Source organism: Dermacentor andersoni, chromosome 4 (assembly GCF_023375885.2).
Source record: "Dermacentor andersoni chromosome 4, qqDerAnde1_hic_scaffold, whole genome shotgun sequence".
NCBI classification, from domain to species: Eukaryota; Metazoa; Arthropoda; class Arachnida; order Ixodida; family Ixodidae; genus Dermacentor; species Dermacentor andersoni.
In genome coordinates this window covers 67698259-67721553 of record NC_092817.1, presented here as the reverse complement: position 1 = coordinate 67721553, position 23295 = coordinate 67698259, and the positions used below count along the sequence as shown (strand labels likewise).

General features: G+C 46.8%; 1 protein-coding gene across 2 annotated transcripts in view; it reads right to left on the bottom strand.

Annotated features, from left to right (window-relative positions):
- The window catches only part of LOC126536244 (KICSTOR subunit 2-like), a 58670-nt gene extending 57976 nt beyond the window's left edge, over positions 1-694 (bottom strand). The window contains exons 1-2 of one of the 2 annotated variants that reach the window (XR_008613674.2): positions 482-694; positions 272-415 (exon numbers count right to left, since the gene is read on the bottom strand). Coding sequence is in view for 1 of the 2 variants with exons in the window: in XM_050183136.3 (XP_050039093.1) it covers positions 272-415; positions 482-580 (243 nt within the window). In the remaining variant the exon portion in view is untranslated. The remainder of the gene's footprint in view (positions 1-271; positions 416-481) is intronic. The other variant, XM_050183136.3, reaches the window with a different exon arrangement.
- Between the last annotated feature and the right edge of the window lie 22601 nt (positions 695-23295).

Genomic DNA, 23295 nt, shown 5'->3' with positions numbered 1-23295 from the left:
AATGTTACAAGGTTTTGCTTTCATGATGAAGCTGAAATTCTAGAAACGATTAGAAGACGCTGCAAAAGCACGAGCTTTTCCGCTAGGAACGAAGTAACAAATAACACGGCATTTGCCCTGCAGTGTGTGTAGATGCTCTAGCACTGCAAATCACTGTTTAGAGTCATTCAAAATCACAAGCGCGGATTTCTTTGCAGCACTAATCAGGTGATCAGCGCCATGTTATTAAAGTTTACATGACATAAATGGCAGCTTTGGAATAAGCACTCACGTCTTTTCTCAAAAAACTTTTTGGAGCCAAATACTGCAAGGACATGTACAGCTTTTCCGCGACGGCCATCTGCGACAGCGCTGTAAGGACGCTGCTGAACAAGTAGTTGGCGCCTGTTTTGCACAAAACATCACGTTCTTTCTCCTGCAAATCAAGATTCACAAGATGATACCAGCCGTAAAAGTTTTGATGAGCGAACTTCATACTTACAACGATCTCTTTCGCTTTGTCATAATTAAAATGCCCAAGGCTTGAGAAATAGAGCTCCAAAACTTTCTGCTCTTTTGCCAGAAAGTCTTCACAATCCATGTTCCCGAAGAAACCCGATCATTAAGTTCTGCACCGGTTAAAACACTCCATTACCACGCAATCAGAACACGAAAACACAAATCAGCTGTAGATAGATTGGATCAGCTTGGCTTGTAATTGTAATCGTAATTAAACGATCTACTGCGCAAAGTGTTATAGCAATAAACAGAAATAATATACATGCATTTCCTTGTTATTGAGAAGTGTCCGGCTTGTAAAATTTTGCCGAAGTATTGCAAGGCGTCCATGCGCAGCCTCTGAGTGTCGAGCGCATCGTTTTCACGTTGGTTGTTGCTATTGGAATGCCACGGCCGCACACCGCGATCTGATAGGCCAGATGTTGGGCTGGCACTGGTCGCGGCACATAGAACTTTGGCACTCTAGTGCTCTAGTAATAAAGCTGCGCGGAACGCCGGTTGATTGCTTTATGCAAAATTCTGTGGGACAAAGATGTGGCAGGTGAAGAACGCAGCGACTTCAACACTGCTCTCGGCTCCCGTCGTAGGAAGAAAAAGTGGCCTTCGAGATCAGCATCATTTTTCGTACGGAGTATTACGCGGATATGGCGTTGCGGGATTTATAGCATTTTTCACCTCTTCCATTTTCGTAGTTGGTGGTCGGTGGTTAGCTAGGAGGCCAAAAATATATATATATATATGTATAACCTCCCTGATGGTTCACCTTTTGTCGCCGACACAAAGGCGCCGATGCAAAGGGCACAAGCTCTTTGTGAGACGCACGTGAGCAGCGCGAGAGGACACGAGTGACTAGAGCACTGCATGGGCCGAAAAACTGGACCTGGGCCGGGCCCGTGACCATATGAGCGAGCACGGCCCGCTCCCGCCGTTGGAATTTAGTCTATACGTGTCTTAATACTGCCCTTGCTTAGATGGTGTATTCTAAAACATTACAATAAATCTGCATGCTGTGGCAATAAAACCTTCCAACACGCTCTTTCCGAGAGTACGTGTACAGCTTACATGAAAGGTCGACATAAGTGAAACCTGGATTAAGAATTTCTGGCAAGGCATTCAAAACTATTAACTACGCTTCCAGTGTCATCATAAAGGAGTTGGTATTGGTTTTAGAAAATAATTTACAGAGCAGATGTCACGTCAGTGAAGCAAAGGTTCAGCAAGCAAATTAAAACACACCATGCTTGCGCTCCTTGCATCTTTATGTTGCAAATCCGAAGAATTATACACACTTGAAAAATAACAGTTTCACCCAAAGGTGAAGCATTGGCAGCGACATGGAGGCGATCGACATGGGGCCTCCACTTATTGTTTGCAATTATTCAGTTATCTTGTTTGCAAAGACAATTAGGAGGCAGTCAGAGCGCCAGCGTGTGTTCGAAGGTCTGACCTAGGCTCATGAGGAAACGGGCCTGGTTATGGCCCGCGGCTTCAAGCACAGGCCCTGCACTGTTCTAGGACACGCGTCCTCTTCGCCTGCCGCCCTCTTTGACGATTCACGCGACACACATTTTCAATTCGGCTTATGTGTTATACCCACATACAGGATGCTTCAGCTAGTTCGTGCAAATCGGGTAGGCTATAGCAGGGACGCAACCGCAGTGGGATACGTGAAACGTCTTGTGCGAGCTGCCGACGGTGTATGGGCACTTAGGTACATAAATGACGTAACCAATCACACAAGTTACATTTATCGACGCATTTGAAAGCTCACATGCTTAGCTTATGATACACGGGGTATAAAGATTATAAACAGATAATAAAAAAATATAAAGTGCCTCCGAAAGGCTGACCAACGTTTCAATAGGAGGACCTATCTTCTTCAAACGCGGCCTCGTCATCCTCGGCAGGTTAGCTTTAACGGGTTAGTGGAGTGATGTCACGAGCGGTCGTTGTCGGTGGCGGCTGGAGAGGCTGAAAAGAAAATGAGCAATGTCGTTTGACGACTCTAGGCGTGGTTTCTAAGAGGGGACAAGAGCGAGAAAGTGGGAAGGCGAAAAAAAGAAGAAGAAGAGAGAAAGAGGATGGTGGGGTGTTGGGGGAGCGAGAGGTTAGGGGCCTTCAGAGGTGTCGTAGGCGGCGTGCTTTGTGGTTTTAGAAGAGCCGGTCAGCTGGTCAGTGTGCGAGTAACAAAAAGACACGAGTTGAAAGAAGGACTTGAGTAGCGTAGCAGCAATGCGTCGGGTAATTTTGAAGGTATCAAGATGGCGACACGGAGTCTGGGGGCACTGGATAGGGTGGTTGCAAGGCAACGGCTTGGAGTTTCAAGGGACGTTGGCCTCAGTAGTTCGGCGTACGATTCGTCGTGGTGGAATACAAAAGTGGCGGCGCGATCCTATGTTTGTACGATTCAGAAAAGGTGCATGGCACCACAAAAAACAAGGTGCAGGTGGTGCTAGTTATGGTGTGCCGGGCTGCACCCACTTACTGCAAGGTTCAAGGGTGCACTGCACCGCGGCGGCACCTTGCCTTGCGCCCCGTCCAGTCGAGCACGGGGGTGCAGGGTGCACTGCTGCACCTCGGAGTATCGAATGACTAGGTGAGGTGAACCGTTAATAGGTGCTGCAGAAGGTGCAGAGAAACTTGGCTGAATCGAATGAAACTCCTATGTGGTCGAGACGCCGAAAAAGTCACCCTGGCGTGTGAGACTTTGGAATGTGTCGGTGTTAGTCTTTAAAAGTAAAAAGAAATTAGCAGGAGGAAAGGAAAAAAAAAAGAATAGAAGAAGAAATAGAAGGGTGACCGCCGAAAAAACGGGAGGGGGCATGTGAACATAGGAAAAGGGGTCGTATGGTTGATATATGCATGAAAGCGGGGAAGAGGGTAATAAATTGAGTGTTAGGGGGGAGGCAGGGATGAACTGAAACAGGAGGAATAGGTGAGATTGAGAATCGAGGTTAGTTGGTGGCATAACGTGTTTTGTGCCTTTGTTGATGCTATGAGAGTTTCTTGTTCAAGCTACAGCTTTTGCGATTCAATGATAATAATAATCATCATCATCATCATCATTCCATTCGATGTCCACTGCAGGACGAAGGCCTCTACCTGCGATCTCCAATTACCTCTGTTCTGCGCCAACCGATTCCAACTAGCGCCTTCGAATTTCTTAATTTCATCAGCCCACCTAGTCTTCTGTCGTCCTCGACTGCGCTTCCCTTCTCTTGGCACCGATTCTGTAACCCTAATGGTCCACCGGTTATCTAATCTACGTATTACATGACCTGCCCAGCTCCATTTCTTTCTCTTTAACGTCAGCTAGAATACCGGCTACCCCTGTTTGCTCACTGATCCACACTACTCTCTTCCTGTCTCTTAACATTATGCCTAACATTCTTCGTTCCATCGCTCTTTATGCGGTCATTAACTTGTTTTCGAGCTTCTTTGTCAGTCTCCACGTTTCTGCCCCATATGTCAGCACCGGTAGAATGCATTGATCGTACACCTTTCTTTTTAATGGTAATGGTAAGCTTCCAGTCAGGATCTGACAATGTCTGCCGAATGCGCTCCAACCCATTTTTTTCTTCTGTAAATTTTGTTCTCATGATCAGGGTCCCCTGTGAGTAATTGACCTAGGTAAACGTACTCCTTCAAATACTCTAGAGGCTGATTGGCAATCCTGAACTTTTGTTCCCTTGCCCGGCTATCGATCATTATCTTTGTCTTCTGCATACTAATCTTCAACCCCATCTCTCTGTTAAGGTCCTCAATCATATGTTGTAACTCGTCATCAGTGTTGCTGAACAGGACAATGTCATCTGCAAATGTAAGGTTGCTGAGATATTCGCCGTTGATACCTATTCCTCATCCTTCCCAGTTTAATAGCTTGAATACTTCTTCCAAGCACACGGTAAATAGCATTGGAGAGATTGTGTCTCCTTGTCTGACCCATTTCTTTATAGGTATCTTTCTACTTTTCTTGTGGAGAATTAAGGTAGCTGGGTAATCTCTGTAGATATTTTCGAAGATATTTACGTAAGCGTCCCGTACTCCTTGCTTACGCAATGCATCTATGACTGCTTGTATCTCTACTGAATGAAATGCTTTTTCGTAATCTATGAAAGCCATATAGAGAGGTTTCTTGTACCCTGCGGATTTCTCGATAACCTGGTTAATGACATGGATGTGATTCATTGTAGACTAACCTTTCCTGAAGCCAGCCTGCTCCCTTGGTTGACTAAATTCCAGTTTTTTCCTTATTCTATTGGAGATTATATTGGCGAATATTTTATATAATATTGGAAGTAAGCTAATGCGCCTATAATTTTTCAATTCTTTAACGTCTTCCTTTTTGTGAATTAGTATAATGTTGGAATTCTTGCAGTTCTCTGGGACCCTTGATGTCGATAGTCAGTCCGTATAAAGGGCCGTTAGTGTTTCAAGCATTATGTCTCCACCATCTTTGATTAAATCGACTTCTCCGTCTTCTCCTGCCACTTCTCCCCGTTTCACGTCTTGCATGGGCCCTTTTAACTTCATCGCTAATTATAGAAGGAGCTTTTGTAACCTGTTCATTACTACTTTGATGGAGGTATCGTGGCTGCTTTGGTACTGTGCAGGTCAGTATAGAATTCTTCCGCTGCTTTTACTATATCTTCGAGATTGCTGACGATATTACCCTGTCTATCTTTCACTGAATTGTCCGATGCCTATATATAGTTTCCTTCTCAATGTTTTCAGGCTGCGTCCATTTTTTACTGCTTCCTCAGTCTTTCTCACGTTATAATTTCGTATACCCCTTATTTCCTCCTTGTTGATTAGTTTTGACAGTTCTGCGAATTCTATCTGATCTCTTGAGTCGGACACTTTCATTCTTTGTAGTACCTTTATTAGGTCCTTTGCTACTTGGGAGAGCTTACCTACTGGTTGCCTTGGGGCCTTACCTCCCACTTCAATTGCTGCTTCTGAAACCAGCCTACTGACGGTTTCATTCAATGCCTCTATGTCATCTTCATCTCTCTGTTCTAAGGCTGAAAATTTGTTTGCAAGTGCAAACCTGAAATTGTCTGCTTTTACCCTTACTGCGTCTAGGTTGGCCTGTTTCTTCTGGACCAATCCTGTACTATGCTGGGATCGGCAGAAAATATTAAATGAATTTCATTTCTTGTTTCACCATTAGGGCATTTCCAGTTTCTGTTCCAACGCTTTCTGAAGAAGGTGTTCATTATTCGCAGCTTATTCCTTTCCGCGAATTCTACCAACATCTCTCCTCGAGTGTTTCTGGAATCCACGCCGTAGTAGCAAATTGATTGTTCACCAGCCTGCTTCCCCCCCCCCCCTTTCATTGAAGTCGCCCAGGAATACAGTATACTGAGTTTGTACTTTTCGTATCGTTAATTCAACATCTTCATAAAACTGTTCTATTCCTTGATCATCGCGTAGGTTTGTACTACCTTTATTCTATACCTCCTATTCAGCTTTATTACGACTACTGCTACCCTCTCATTAATGCCGTAGAATTAATCAATGTTGCCCGCTATGTCCTTATGGATTAGGAATCCCACTCCAAACTGCTCCTTATCTGGTGGTCCTCTATAGCAGAGGACGTGACCATTTGTCAGCACTGTATAAGCTTTAATAGTTCTTCTAACCTCACTAAGGCCAATGATATCCCAAACAATGCCTGATAGTTCCTCAGAGTCCTGCTAGGCTAGCTTCACTCGAAAGGGTTCGGGTGTTAAACGTTGCAAGTTGCAAAGGTCAGTTTGCATTGGTGTCTTGTCCGGGTCCAGAGATTCTTAGCACCCTCTTCTGCGTTACAGGTATGACCGCCGCCTTGAACAGGTGCTCCGCAGCTGCTGGGGACTGAGGGCTAAGTTGCCGCGTGCCAAACTGACCCCCGTTGGGTGTAGGCATTTAAACTTGTGTATGGAGTATGATTCTGTACATTTCCTCTCACGAGGTGAATGGAAATTAGCGTTGCTTTATCGAATATACGACCATGTTCATTGAATTTGTTGTCCACTTACAATACAATCACCGCCTATAATTCACCAAACTAACGCACTCATGAAACTCAATGAGAAGACCAACAAGCTCATCTCGTTAATCTTCAACTTAGAGCACTTCCACAAGAACGTTGACACAATGCATCACGCAGAAATAAACGCACACGATCACCTAGCTTGTGACGGTTTCCACCTAAACCGTAGAGGGATACAGCTGGTTTTCCAACACGTCAAATCCTTTATTATGGACGAGTACAGAAAAACACAGTTAAATCTACCCCAGCAACCGGCCCCACCAACCACCAACTCCGCCGACCGTGCCATCTCGAACAACGCAACTGCAACAGTCACTTCAGGAACAAAGAGAGCAGAATGTGAAACGAGCCACGGGACACATAGTTCTCCAAAGACGAAATCAATGACAGCTGCAAACAGACACAAGCGTTACAGACAACACAAAGTCCACTATTGAACTATTCACACAAACACCCAAACGCCCACCTGCACACGCACAGACTCAAACAGAAACATAGCTGGAATTAAGTAAGGCATGTGCAAAGAAACCTGCGAAGCAGAAATGCAGTCCCTACAGATCTACCCCCAAATGCCAAATAAGTGACGGCAATTGCAAATTAATAACCCTTCTCAGCAACGCAGCACCGAATTGCAGGCTAGAAAACTTACCAAAAACTGTGCGAGCTACACTTTCCATCTGAAAACGTAGACATACTGCCCATAGAACAATATAATCCCTAAAGAGCTAACACTAAAGGCTGTACCAGCTCTAGGAACATTCCCATCACACGATCGTGCAAACTGGCAAAAAACATTAAAAAATTCTTCACTCTCACTTTTGAATATACTCAAGGAACACTGCGAAGAACAATTGGAAAGTTTTAGCCACAGACTTCAGAACATAGCACTGACACCGCTTGAGATGAGATTTAGAACATTACCACGACACACAGTGTAGAAAATTGGTTCAAAAACAGAGGAATTAAAGAAGCGAACTTTAATAATAAAAAAAAACCTTCCATGCAAATAGCCCCCTCACGCCAAGAGGAAGTTCGAATCCAGAGACACCAGACGTGGCTGCTGTTCCCACAAAATTAAATTGGTCTAATGCTGTAGAGATTTAAAATACATTAAGTAGGGAACAAATAGGCGTGCTTAGCAAGGGCCTGAACTTTTGTCCCACGAACAACAGAATAAATTAATTCGAGCTTCGCAAGGACCTTTCGGAATTTTTCAAACGAATGCGTATAAGACATTTTTTCGCAGACACAAATGCACCAGACACCGGGACGACACCACTTAAAGCCCAATCTACTTGGACTCCTGAACTAGCAAAAAAATTAAATTATGGGGTTTTACGTGTGAAAACCACGATCTGAGTAAGAGGCACGCCGTAGTAGAGTAAGAGGCACGCCTCCCCCCCCCCCCCCCCTACTGAGAATTATGGAGGACATTAATACAAAAGGCGCACTGCCACGAAACATAACTCTCGCAACAATAGACGTCACGGCCCTGTACAACATTTCAATCCATGGTGGTTTCTCTTCGATAGAGAAACGCTGTCCAAACGCAATGCACAACACTCTATTGAAGTCTATTTGTCCCTTCTTTAATAAGTTCTAACATATAATTACTTAGAATTTGAAGAAAATTACTGCCTACAAATACACGGGACAAGCATGGGTACACCTTTTGCACCAACATACGCGAACATATTTATGCGGATTCTAGAAACAAATTTCCTATCTCACTTCACAGACAAGCTTCATACATACCATAATACATAGACGACATATTTATAATATTCGGACATGGTCAGGACAGTCCAGAAAAACTTCTAACATTCCTAAATTCTTACCAGCCAACGATCAAATTCACGTAGGAATCTTCAACTGAGCGCATAAAGTTTCTGGGCACAACAATATGTATTGACAATGGTACACTAAAGACAACGCTCTATAGGAAACCTTTTGATAAACAACAGTACCTAGAATATAGAAGCCACCACCCCAGACATTGCAAACAAGGCATCTTTAAAGGTCAAGCCACACGACTACGTCGCACTTGCGTTAAAAACCAAGACTACATAGATAGACTCGATCACCTTAAAGAAACCCTATCAAACAGGAACCATCCGAACACTGCCCTTGAAAAAGCCTACACCTATGCAACCAAACTTGATCGAGCCGAGGTCCTCAAAACCCGCCCTAAGATCACAAAAACAACAAAGCCCCTCCTTACTACTACATTCTCAAACACACTCCCAAACGTAAACAACACCCTCAGTAAATACCACCCAATTCTCACCAGCTACTAGACACTTAGTAAAATATTTCCCGACTCGCCCAGAGTAGCCGATAGACGCAACGCTAACTTCAAGGACATTCTTGTACATGCCAAGCTAAATACAAAGACGAAGTCAACATCCGGTCCCTGTGGCCACCCCAATTGCTCTACATGCAAGTTTATGCAATCTACTACTACAGTAAAAAGTACAGCGCCGGATTACTTTCACAAGGCGACTTCGAGTTTCACCTGCGCGTCTAGCAATGTAGTCTACTGCCTAGGATGTACAGCGTGTAACAAACAATACATAGGAGAGACTGGACAACAAATTCATACAAGTCTCAGCGGCCATCGCGCAGCTACGAAGCACAACTTACTTAAACCAGTAGCCAGCGACTTCAATGAACCTGGCCATATATTCGATAGAGCAACGTTCTATATACTACAAACAAATTTCCGTTCACCTTGCGAAAGGAAATATGCAGAATCCTACCTCATACGCAACTTTAAATGCCTACACCCGACGGGGATCGATTTGGAAAGTGGCGACTTAGAACCGCTAAAAGCTGTAACTTGAACCGGAAACTCTTATATCATTAACAAAGGCACAAAACACATTATGCCACCAGCTAATCCCGATTCTCAATCTCACCTATTCCTCCACTTTCAATTTTTCCCTGACGTGACGTCACTCCACTAACCTGTTAAGACTAACCTGCCAAGGATGACGAGACCGCCTTTGACGAAGATAGGTCCCCCTATCGAAACGTTAGCCAGCCTTTCTGAGGCACCTTATCCCTGTTTATAACCTTTATACCACGTGTGCTACTCCATGTGTCAGCCGCCCCCTTTTGATTTTTAGCTCATGGTACAGCTAATCTATTAGGGTCCCTGCAGTGTAACCTCGTAATCGTGCTTTATCCCTATTCGTAGGGGAACCTTGTAATTGTGCTTTATCCCTATTCGTAGTGGGCCCGCCATGTACAAAGGTGGTGGACGCGAATTGGCTCCCCTATGTTTCAGTGTCCGAGTCCCCTCATGCCATTTCTGGACACGGCGTTTCGGTGTGTCGAACGCGGGGCGAAATTATACTGAGCAAGCGTGAAATTCCTGCAAATAATTGCACACTTGTAGGCCTTGTAACACCTCATGAGCGCTGGTTTGAGTTTGATGAATTATATCTACTCTGGCTGAATAATCTCTTTCAAGCATGACCATTCCAACTTGGAATGACAAACGTATATACTGCCTAGCTATATGCCTCTCTGAATGCCGAACGAGAGGTCAAATTTAGCTCCGATTGGGTATGGCGTGGCGCGACAACGGCGCTATGTGTGCATGCCACACATGCATGATCGAGCAATGGTTTAGTTCATCTGTACAACTATACCAAATTAGGACGCGTGTAAGGATATAAGGGATAATGCTATAATATACACGCTACACGCGGCTTTAGCAAGCGATCACATCTGGCCGAGTTTAAAGACGATTCACGCCAAAAACCAAGTGTACGTTGCCAGAATACCACCAACTTAGCATTGCTCACTGTCCTCTTGAGCAACTCGGATTATATTGAGTGTGTAGCTCTTAAGAGGCCATCCCACGTTCAGCCTTTTTAGCGGCGTTTTCTGTCGTTGCGTCACTCGGCGTCGTCGCATGAAAGCCGCCAGAGAAAGCGTTCAGCCATACGAGCGGCACGTGGACCAGCGCTGATTGGTCTGCGCAACGGTGTAAGAATATTCTGCGCTCATCGAGCTGGTTCCGATGGAGGATGGATAGATGGATAAAATTTTATTGGATCTATTTAAATGTGCTTGGGCCCCTAGATGTCCGAGAGCCCCCTGGCCGACATCTCTAGGCAAGCACGGTCCACCAGCCAGAGCTGGTCATCCGAGCAAGTGGCCCGAAGAGCGGCTTCCCACGAGGAAAAGGAAGGGAGGCGGCGAGATCTCTCTTCAGCGCGCCACCTACGGCGTCGATGCCGAGCGACGCCGGGGGACGAAACGCCAGAAAACGCCGGCAAAACGCTGAATGTAGTGGTGGTGGTGGTGGTGGTGGTGGTAAACATTTATTACTTGAGCCTTTTTACAACATTACTTGTGAGGGGGCTCAGGAGCACGTAGGGTGGCCGGGAGTTTGTGGTCCTCGGCGACCCTCAGAGCTCAGTCCACCAACCGTGTTTGGTCAGCTGGGTTGGAGCTAGACACCGCGATCTCCCATCCCTCGACGTCGGTGAGTTGCCACTCAGAGTGTGGCTGGAGCTCAGGGCATATGCACATTATGTGATGGAAGTTGGCTCTAGGTGCGCCGCAGAGCGTACATTCCTGTCGATATAGGCCTGAATGAAACGGTGGGAAAAGCTGGAGAGAAGAAGGTTTGTGCCTGAAGCTGGCGTCATTGAGTTTGCTGGAATTTCGTTAAGGATTTATCTGGAGGAGGATATCTCAACCGCATTTCGCGGTAGTGGAGGGTGATCTCATGATATTCTAACACTCAGTCTACGGCATTATCCAGGTCATCGGACGGCGTGGCTCGGTTGACGGCTGCTCGAGCGATAGAATAGGCCATCTCGTTGCGTGGATGACCCGCGTGCGCGGGCACCCAGAAGAGCTTAATTGGTCTGAGGGGGCGTCTGACGATTGGGAATTTTCCGTGCCGGTTTATGAACTCGGCCTCTGGAGTAGTTGAGGATTGCAGTTTTAGAGTAGCTAAGGATAACCTCGGCAGCGGTGGTTGACAAGTGGTTCTTGTGGGGAAGGAGCAAGATGGCCAGGGCTATGGCAGCCTCCTCCGCCTCTAGGGACGTGTGCGCCTGTATTGTGGCAGTTGCGATGTAACTAAGTTAATGTGGCATACACTTACGGCATAGGCCGATTTGTGTGGGTAGGTAGCGGCGTTGACACACACCGTGAGGTGGTCGAGTCGTGCTGGTGTTGTTTGTAGAGGGCTTTTGCTCTGGCCTGCCTGCGCGTCTCGTGATGCACGGGGTACACGTTTTTAGGCAGGGGGAGAATAGTGATGCAGTTTTGTATGTCTGATGGTAAAGGACATGTCTGATCGGCCTGGGAAGTCGGGATAAGTCCTAGGTTGTCCAGAATGTGTCGACCTGTGGTGGTAGGGGACAGCCTCTCAATTTTGGCTGTGCGATGGGCTTCCGTGAGCTCATCAAATGTTTTATGCACCCCCATGCGAAGGAGGCGCTCATTTGGCGTGTGCCTGGGGAGGTTAATTACGCTTGACGTATAAGGGAATCCCCTTTTTTCGTTCCCACCCGGTTGAGATGTAGGTATGGGAGCGAGTATACTACTCTGCTCATGACAAAAGCCTGCACTAACCTGCTCATGCCATGCTCTCTCATCCCATTGTGTCTGTTGGCTATCCGCTTAATCAGGCGCATAGTGTGTATACTGTGGTGGTGAGTTTGGTCATGGCCGCCGTGTGTCTGCCGTTCTGCATGACCATGCCAAGCACTTGTAGCTGTGTGACCTCTGGAATGAAGTGCGTCCTCATGTGGATATGAATGCTCGGGAGTGGAGTTGGGTATGCGCGACTCTTGGGGGGTTGGAGACCAAGAAGTTCCGACTTGGTGGGGGAGCACGCGAGGCCTATTGCTGTAGCCCACTCCACCACCACATCGGCCCGTGCTTAGTTTGTAAGGTCACTTCCCTGTCGCCTATGCTGCCTGTGGTAATATCATCAGCACAGGGGGAGTGCGAGAGGTTGGGAATATTTGCCAGGTCTCTGGCCATGGGAATGAGAGTGAGGTTGAAGAGGAGAGGCGAGAGCACTGACCCTTGCTGTGCTCTGCTACCCAGTTGGAGCTTGTCTGTTGTCAGTTCTCCCACAGTAAGGACCACAGTCCTGGCCTGTAGGAAAGCTGTGACATAGGCGTGAGTTCTCCCGCCTAGGTGTAGATCGGATAAGGTGTTCAATTCAACACTGCGGTATGTTCCACATTGTCAAAGGCCTTGATGTGGTCGAGTGCTAGCATGGCTCTTGTGTGTTTCGCATGCCGGGAGTGCAGGATTTCTTCAGAGAGCTGAAGCATGACGTCTTGCGTGGATAGATGCCCGCGGAAGCCAATAATTGTATGTGGGAAGAGATTATGTGTTTACATATGCTGTTGGAGCCTTTATAGTATGACATGTTCGAAGAGCCTACCTAGACATGAGATGAGTGAAATCGGACGTAGGTTTTTTAGATCTGGCGGCTTGCCTGGCTTGGGAGTAAAAGTTATCTTTGCATAGGTCCGCTGTGGTGGGAAGGTTCCTGCGGCCCAGTGTGTTAAAGAGTTGGGTTATCGCCTGTATCGATCTGTCATCAAGGTGTCGAAGAGCTTTCTTCGTGATGTTATCCTCCCCTGGTGCGGTTGTAGTTGTGAACTTACGTAAGGCTGCGCGGACTTCCGAGGCAGTGATGTATACATCCAGTTCTGGATTGTCCTGACCGGTGTAAGGAGGTAAGGGGACCCTTGGGCTGTCCGTCAGGTATAGGGTTTGCAGAGAGTCCAGCAGTGCTTTGTCTTCCGCTGGGTTGCTGTGCAGCAGCCACGAAAGACTCTTGTGCTGTTGGATATTGTTATTTTCAGGGTTTAGCAGGCATCGCAGGAATGACGACATGTCCTTTAGGCCCAAATTGGCACTCATGCGGTCTCAAAGCTGCCCCCATTGTTGGCGTATTAGGTGTGTCGCGTGCTCTTCTATTTTCTTGACAAGGGCCGCGATTCGGGTTTTGAGCTTGCGATTGCGCTTATTTGCTAGCCAGCGTTTCTTTAAACTGTTGTGTGCCTCCCACCTGTGTAATAGCCTACTGTCTGCGAGTTCTGAGTCTGACACGGTTAGTACCTTGGACGTGGCCTTTGTGGCATCTACCATTAGTTGTTGCACCCACATGTCCAGGTTATCGATGGTTTCAGGTGCGGCTGCTCTAGTCCTTCGAAACCTGTCCCAGACAGTGCTGGCGACCTGGGGGCGTTGTGTCTTGGAGAGCGTGCGGGTAGGGATGTAGGTGCTAAGGATAAAATGGTCACTGCCCAGTGAGTTTAGCGTGTGGAGCCATGTACCATTGGGCATGTGCTTAGTGAGAGTAAGGTTCGCGTTTGTGTTATGTTGGGCAGTGTTGCTGATCCTTGTAAAAAAATTTAGATCGTTAAGGAGCGAAAGTCCCTCATTTTGGATGAGCGTCCATAGGGTGATACCAATCCGGCAGTTCTTTCTGTATCCACAGGCAGTATGATTTGCGTTGAAGTCCCCCGCTATTACTAATGGGTTCCTTCCGCAAATGTCTAAGGTTTTACGTTCGCCGTTACTAGCGGGGATGCAGGGCCCTTGGGGGGGGGGATACATCTGAGCGACCGGCTGTAGATGTTGAGCACAAACAGACTGGTGTCGTGTCTGTGTTGGGGAAGGAGTTCTATGAGCAATCTAGCAATGTCCGGATTATGAAGTGGATGGAGCGTAGCTGTATAATTTCAGTGTACCAATGTGGCTACCCTTCCGGAGGTCGCATTGGCTATCTCGAAAGATGTGTAATTAAAGGGACACTAAAGCGAAACAATAAATCAGTTTAGACTAATGAAGCATTGTTTGAGAACCCTGTAGGCAGTCATTTAAAAAAAAAATAGTTTGATTATTAGATGAGAAAATGAAGGTCTAAGTATCAGTATTTGAATTCCGCGCCAAAACCCCAGCGCCGGTAGGTCAGCGTGACGTCAGGGAGTCCAAAGTATGTTTTCGCATTTGGGCCACGTTGGCTGAATAAAGGTTCCCGAAACTTGCCATGTTTAATATTTGGTTCCTTTAGAACACAATGTAGTCAATCTGTGCCGCTATATATAATTAGTAGGCCCTAGAAGATAATATCAAAATCCAAGACGTCACAGCCCCCAGGTGCGGGAATTTAAGTAGGGGTCGCCACTCGTATTTCATTCTTGCGCTTTTTCTGCCTTACCAAACGTCTTATCGTTGTAAGAGTGGTGTTTTTGGTGTTGTAGAACTGTAGTTTACTGATGCGGAAGAAATCATTTTTCACTTTAGTGTCCCTTTAAGGAGCTTTGCGGGCCCTTGTGTTTCTTGAAGAGCTATGATCGTGGGCGTTTAATCTGTGGGCAGGGACTGCAGGTGGAGTTGGAGCTTGTTGCGCTTAGCCCTGTAACTCCGCCACTTCCACTGCCATACCACTGCCCCGTTAGGCCGTGCTGCCAAGATGAGTGTGAATTGACTCGGCTACGGAGGCCGAGGCTGTAGAATTTGAAGCTAGCAGCCCATTGAGCGGACTTTGTATCTGAGACACGGTTGCTTCCTGGGTGCGCTGCCGTTGTTCGAGCGCCGTGAGTCTATTAGCTATATTTGCCATCCAGGCAGCATTGTCTTTCTGCATGCTTTGGATAGCGTTTGCAAAGACTGTCATGGAAATGGTCCCGTTTTGGAAATTTTTTCCGGTGCCGTCAGTCTGCGCACGGCGCTTCCGGGGAGGGGGGGGGGGGGGCGGCGCCCGCTCCTGTGTTGAGCGTCGGCGTTTGCGCAACCGCGCGCACGCGCTCGTGCCACTGCTCGCGCGTTCCGCGTAATCTTCTTTCACAGCTGGCTCAGATGCCGCTCATCACGCAAGCGTCCCCATACTGCTCATACCTACGTGAAGGCGCTGACAGCACTGGCCCACTGCCAGACGGTGCATTGATTTCGGTCTCAAATTCTTTGCCTCAATATATCGAGAAATGGCAACACCTATAAAGCGCGTCTTGAAGAAAAAGCACGCAAGGAACCCGGCTGCCGCATGCTTCCATTCTCAGCGCGTTCACCGGCACGCCATGCATTTCGGAGGCCACGCACACGCTTCGCGCCGGCTCCGCTAAGAGGCGCAGAGTGTTCATAGGGAATAAAGCCCCTTAAACTTCGTAAAGTAGTGCCACGCTTTGAAGAATGCCGCCTCCTCCTCGCGCGCTCTGGCCGAGGCCGACGCCGAGTCGCTATTGGCCTAATAGCATCACGTGGGCCCTCGCGCCGTGCATCAGCGCCATTTCTGTTCGAGAAGCGTCTACGGAGTGGCGAGGAACGCATGTTGGCGCTGTTGCTACGCTCGAGCAGTGTAGGCGGCGCCACGGTCGAGGAGGGAGTGTGAAAGAGAGGAGATACGCGGAGGAGTGAAGGTGGCGGAGGAGAGTGTCGCTACTTCACGAAGTTTAAGGGGCAGCCCGTGAGAGGGAAGGGAAGCCCGTGAGAGGAGTAGCGCTGCAGTAGACGCGTCATACATAAGGCTTTTCGATGGCGGCAATAAGTTGTGCCAATATATTGCTTCAATGCTAAGCGCATGACCGTCGACAGGAATCGTGAGACGGGTTCTGCCGATATTTTTTTTTTTTTTGTAGTCCGGGGCTCAACTCTGGGCTCCAATCTTTATGCTTTAAAGCAAGCATATATTACCACAATATTCGATGCCAGGCAATAGAAACTGAGCGACAAATATTGTGAGTAAAGGTTTGATGCACATTCATCATCATCAGCCTGGTTACGTCCACTGCAGGGCAAAGGCCTCTCCCATACTTCTCCAACTACCCCGGTCACGTACTAATTGTGGCCATGTTGTCACTGCAAACCTCTTAATCTCATCCGTCCACCTAACTTTCTGCCGCCCCCTGCTACGCTTCCCTTCCCTTGGAATCAAGTCCGTAACCCTTAATGACCATATCGGTTATCTTCCCTCCTCATTACATGTCCTGTCCATGCCCATTCTGTTTTCTTGATTTCAACTAAGATGTCATTAACTCGCGTTTGTTCCCTCACCCGATCTGCTCTTTTCTTATCCCTTAACGTTACACCCATCATTTTCCATAGCTCGTTGCGTTGTCCTCAATTTAAGTAGAACAATTTTCGTAAGCCTCCAGGTTTCTGCCCCGTACGTGAGTACTGGTAAGACACAGCTGTTATACACTTTTCTCTTGAGGGATAATGGCAACCTGCTGTTCATGATCTGAGAATGCCTGCCAAACGCACCCCAGCCCACTCTTCTGATTATTTCAGTCTCGTGATCCGGATCCGCGGTCACAACCTGCCATAAGTAGATGTATTCCTTTACCACTTCCAGTGCCTCGCTGCTTATCGTAAACTGCTGTTCTATTCCAAGACTGTAAAACATTACTTTAGTTTCCTGCAGATTAATTTTTAGACCCACCCTTCTGCTTTGCCTCTCCAGGTCAGTGAGCATGAATTGCAATTGGTCCCCTGAGTTAAGCAAGGCAATATCATCAGCGAATCGCAAGTTACTAAGGTATTCTCCATTAACTCTTATCCCCAATTCTTCCCAATCCAGGTCTCTGAATACCTCCTGTAAACACGCTGTGAATATCATTGGAGAGATCGTATCTCCCTGCCTGACGCCTTTCTTTATTGGGATTCTGTTGCTTTCTTTATGGAGGACTACACGGTGGCTGTGGAGCCGCTATAGATATATTTCAATATTTTTACATACGGCTCGCCTACACCCTGATTCCGTAATGCCTCAATGACTGCTGAGGTTTCGACTGAATCAAACGCTTTCTCGTAATCAATGAAAGCTATATATAAGGGTTGGTTATATTCCGCACATTTCTCTATCACCTGATTGATAGTGTGAATATGGTTTATTGTTGAGTAGCCTTTACGGTGCACATTATAAAACGCTAAAAAAGAATGCACCCTTTATGGTTTATCTTGTCCCCAAACAGTAATCATTAGCTGTCTTGCGTGCCCTTCCTTTTCTTTCAAGACGCGCGCCTATAGCACTTCCAGGTCAAGCATGGCGTGCGCGTTATTATCGTGGTATGTATAGCATCCTTGACAGGAAAGTAACCACGCAGTGCTGAGTTTTCACTAAAAGAAACGCAAGCAAGACAAATGAAGATTATTGTTTGTGGACAAAGTACGCCCTGAAGTGTGTAAGCCTTTTTTATATAGCCAAAAAGAAAGCTATAGCTAATTATTTGCCCCAAAGAAACGATTATATTGCATATGAATATAAACTGAAACCCAGCGTTGGGCTTATGAAAAGTAAGCCAATTTTCATACACAAAAAGCACCAAAGTAGATTAAAATAACTGCAAACTCTTGCGTGTCGCCAGTGCCGTGGTTTGGTTATGCGTTTCGCAAACAGGAATTCAAGCATTCAGTTTAGTGGTGGATGTTGCATGTGGAAGAGGAGGAGGAAATAATAAAAAGAGAAGGCAAGGATGTTAGCCACAAGTGCGTCCGGAAGTGTACAATTTTTTTTGTCGCTATACTGCGTATGCATGTTTTAGCCTGGCAGTGGTTAGCACTGTTCATAACACGATACACACTATACCACTAAACCACGAATTGAAAGTCACGTAAGAGCGCAAGAGACCTGACACCTCTATTCGTGCTACGCGCGGTCCTTCCAGAAACACTACATGTTGCGCACACGGATTTCTCCGTTTAGAACGTACTTTTTCTGCAAAAGTGCAAATACTATTGTAGAGGAGTATTCTGCCAGACTAAACTATGTTATTTAGAGCCTTTACTGTCCATTTATTAGGCCCAATGAAACGCCCTTTATTTTTTGTATTGGCGGAAACTCTCTAATTAATTTCCACTCCACTCACTAATATATTTAACTGAGCAACCGCCACGCAAAGGCACCCGAACATAAAGACTGCGCCTGTCCGCATCAAATATATACGCAGTATATTGCATAAGTGGTGTCGAAATAATACTCAGAAAACCATATAATTCTTCTCGATCCAATATACGTATGCCTAAGTGCTTTCAACGTGTGCTTCCTTTTGGGCCTCTGACGGACATTCACCAAGTTACCTTTTAGCAAATTAGAGAGATAATGTCGCGAAGCCATTAAAAGAAGACAAACTACCCTCCCGTAAGCGGTGGCGGCCTCACATTGACTTTGCAGCTCCCGTAAACACTTGCGCCAGAGTTCTGGCGGAACTCCGTTCGGACGGAACTCCGTTCAAGTCCGTAATTATTCAGGCGAAAGCCTTATGTGTACTACAGAGCGAAATCGTGTTGTCGACACGAAAGGCACAAAAAGGGTACCAGCCCCCTACCTCTGGCGGGAGTCGAAACCACGACCTTTGGTGTTAATTAAGGCGAAGTTAACTCTTCTTCTTCTTCTACTTCTTCATCATCACTGCAGGTCGAAGGCCTCTCCCTGCGATCTCCAATTACCCATGTTTTGCGCCAACCGATTCCAACTAGCGCCCTCGAATTTCATCGCACCATCTAGTCTTCTGCCATCCTCGACTGCGCTTCCCTTCTCTTGGTATCCATTCTGTAACCCTAATGGGCCAACGGTTATCTGACCTGGGCATTACATGACCTGCCCAGCTCCATTTCCTTTCTCTTAATGTGAATTAGAATATCGGCTATACCCGTTTGCTCTATGATGTAAACCGCTCTCTTTCTGTCTCTTAACGTTATGCACAGCCATCTTCGTTTCATTGATCTTTACGCGGTCGTTAACTTGTTCTCAAGCTTCTTTGTCAGTCTCCAATGCTTTGCCCCATAGGTCAGCACCGGCAAAATGTACTGATTGTACACCTTCCTTTTCAATGATAATAGTAAGCTTCCAGTCAGGAGCTGACCGTGTCTGCCGTATGCGCTCCAACCAATTTTTATTCTTCTGTGAATTTCCTTCTCAGGATAAGGGTTCCCTGTGATTAAATGATCTAACAAACGTACTCCTTCACAGACTCTAGAGGATGACTGGTGATCCTGAACTCTTAATCTCTTGCCCGGCTATTGATCGTTACCTTTGTCTTCTGCGTATTAATCTTCAACTCCACTCCTATACTCTCTCTGTTAAGGGGCTCCATCATTTGTTGTAACTCGTCCGGAGTATTGCTGAATAGAACAAGGCCATCTGCAAACCGAAGGTTGCTGAGATATTCGGCGTCGATCCTTACTTTTAAGCCTTCCCAGTTTAATAACTTGCATACTTCTCCCAAGCACGCAGTGAATAGCATTGGAGAAATTGTGTCTCCTTGTATGGCCCCTTTCTTTATAGGTATCTTCCTACTTTTCTTGTAGAATTAAGGTAGCTGCGGAATGTCTAAATATTTTCCAAGATATTTACGTAAGTGTACTCCTTGATCATGTAATGCCTCTATGACTACTGGTATCTCTACTGAATTAAATGCCTTCTCGTAATCTATGAAAGCCATATAGAGAGGCTGATTGTACTCTGCGGATTTCTCGATTACCTGCTTAATGACATGGATGTGATTTATTGTAGAGTATCCCTTCCTAAAGCCAGCCTGTTCTCGTGGTTGATTAAAGTCCAGTGGTGATTTATTCTGGTGAATACTAGGCACAGTTAATTAGATAGTGTTAAGGCACTTGAACCCACGACCTTTTCTGGGAGTCGAACCGACGACCTTTGGTGGGAGTCGAATCCATGACCTTGGGCGGGAGTCCTCGACCTTCGCAATTAATAGGGATGACTAAGCGAAGTAGACTAAGCGACTTAAGGGGGATGCGTACGTAAATGGCTTTCGCCCTCAAGCCGTCCTAGGAATAACATTAAAGACCCTGTGAATTTTCGCCATTTCCTGAAGTAGCGGCAATTAATGTCTTTCCTTTAACTTCATATTTTATTTGCTTAGACAAATGTTTTGTACAATTTGGACAAGCCACTCAACAGTGAAGTCGAGATATCAATAAATCGTGTTGTTATTATTTTTAATGCAGTTAGCATTCATAGGATGCTTCACGCACTTTTCCGGTGTCGGTCGGTCGGTCGGTCGGTCGGTCGGTCGGTCGGTCGGTCTGTCGGTCTGTCGGTCTGAAGTGGCGATACGTAAAGTACGACCTTTATTTGTATTATTGAAATATATTAAATGCTTCTGCATGTAATGTGATACACGCTTAAAATTTTGAAAGATAACTCCAGTGAACGTTGTTTTCGTAGCCCAAGGATGTGCGCCCATTTTGCTCATGTGGCCCAAACTGGCTGTGCCAGCGGATGCGATAAGCACCAGCAATGGGTCGCCGGCGAGAAGACCCACCCGAGAGAACCGTGTCTGAAGCTTGGATTCATAGGAGAAAGCTCAGAAGAAAAAATTCACCGACGATTACGATACTTCCTAATGCGAAATTTTAGCGCAGCTCTACACGCGTTTTCATTTCGCGATATATTGGCTGGTGCGAACAGTCTGTCTCGTGCGGCATGCTGAAAACGAAGCGAAGTTTGCAACGAGAGATCGCGAGAGGCAGCGCGTGGGTGACGCCTGCGCCGCGATTCACAACAGCCGTCGCAGACAGACCTCCCAGACGACGTGCCCTATTCTGGCGCCGTTTAGTAGCCATCGGCGTCGCACTACGATTTTCTTGTCACGCTTTCGCCATACCCTTCTCCACCGCTTTCCTCATCGATTCTTTCATCCCTCGCTGCGCTCCACGTTCGCTCTTTCAGTCCTCGCTGTGTTCATTCGCCCGGTTACGCCGGCGCCGACGTTCGCCGCAAGAACGGGCGCCTAAGAGCTGCGCCCTGAAAAAATTGACTAGCCATCCCGGCCCTGTAGATGTGGATGTCCAGCGAAGCTGTTGAAAACCATCCCTACAACTGATGAAGCGTGTGTGCAATGCTGTATTGCTCAATTCTTACTCCGGCGCCTTATTCAGCCACAGGAAAATGTGGTCTTGCGGATTTCCCTTGTACTGGAATACCACGGCAATGCGGCCAGCAACAGCACGCCGCCGCTGGTCGTATTGCGTTTCTTTTTCCTTCGCCGCTCCTCGTATTCACACTGCTCCTCGGGATTCCCAACTATGCGTATAGCGGTACTGCAGCAGCAGTGAAATCAGTTGCAAGGCTGGTTCTTTCATATATGAAAGGCTAGTGACGTCACTTCCAGCCTCGCAAGCTGCCATCGTCGCGGCAGCTTGCGACGCGGCAGCCTTCAATTCTTTGGTTTGGATGTTTGTTTTCTGGTTGTTCTATATTGAAACGAAAGCTGTGCTGTATGTTGTACGCGTGATACCAAGGAATGTATGCACTTTTCGCTTTAATCGCTGAAGTTTTTTTTCTTTACTTTTATTTCGTGAGGACGTCACCGCGAAAAATCCGGACCAACTCGAGGCTAAGAGCTTCACTGTAAAAAAAAAAAAAAGTGATAAGATGGACCACTCGGACTCGCGGATAACACGACAGTGAACAGTTTAAGAAATTTCATTTATTCCGCTTTCAACAATTCAGAGCCCGCATTCATAAAAAATTCTTACGCTAGAATTCTTCGTAAAAGAAAATTATAGCTAATCCTGGCACTGGAAATATTATTAGCAAGGGCGACTGGCCAAAGGCAAAGAGCACTTACGAAAGAAAAGCTGACCCAAGTTGTTTGGTATGAACGCTCGACAGAGCACTTTCAATGCATATTACGTGCCGAGTTAGGGATAAATAGAAACTCGGCAAATGACGTGCCGCTGTGACGGTGGAACAAGCAGCCGGCACCGTGAGGGAAATACCGGCCAGGTGGCAACCATATACTCGTGTCATTATTTTAGTTCACTTATAGGTCATTCCCAGGAGGAATACATGTTATTCGAAGGCTCCATGTTATTTAAAATATATTCGGTATTTTGAGAGGACGCTATAATATAATGTGTTCGATTTGTTACAGAAAAAATTTCAGTATTGGTACACCCGTCGTATTTCCACGCGTGTGGCGCTGGCAAGGGCCCTTATGGCGTATTCTCGCGTGGAAAGGAGTAAATGTTCGTGCGCGCATGTGGTCGCCACATAAAACATGCATCTGAATGTCGTTTGAGATCCACGTGAAACTAAATAGACGCGTAGCGTGACCTACCAACAAGTCCAACGTGCAATAGTCGACTGCACAACCGTATATGTCTTGTTGTTTAGGGTACTGCGTATCCCGAACAGCTGCAGAGACACGTTTATTACTACGCTTGATAATAATGTGGTACCGGTATAAAAACTAGAGGATGTGCGCTTTCGTTCGATAACGGAAAGACAACGCTTTGACAGAGACACTTGGTGCACAGGCACATGCTTGGATTCATGATCGCGCACCTGATTGGCTGAAACAAGCTGCAGTGGCGATGACGACATCGCGCCGCGCTCTGATACCACAGCGTTCACCGGAACTGATGGCGGTGCTTCGGGCTTCCACGGACGCTCGCACCGACAGCACAGCGCAGCCTGTGCGTATCGAGGGCACTACTGCAGTTCTGCAAGACTCGGAGTACGGCGGAAACTTTATCGAACGCCCATGAAGCCAGCGAATTGTGTATGTGCGCATACGGGCGGTGGCGGCGGCGACGGCAGCGGGAAGGTTATCTCATCGATCTCTCAAAGCCATAGATACACAAGACTCTCCCGTGTAACGGTCGTAACAAGCCGCAACAGTCGGCGCCCACTCAGAGGGGTGTCCGTCTAGGTCACAGCTTCCGGAAAGAAAGCAAAGCCCCCGCAGCTATGGCACGCACAGAAGGCTTTCTTCGTCTCCCATGGCTTCGAGCCTTTT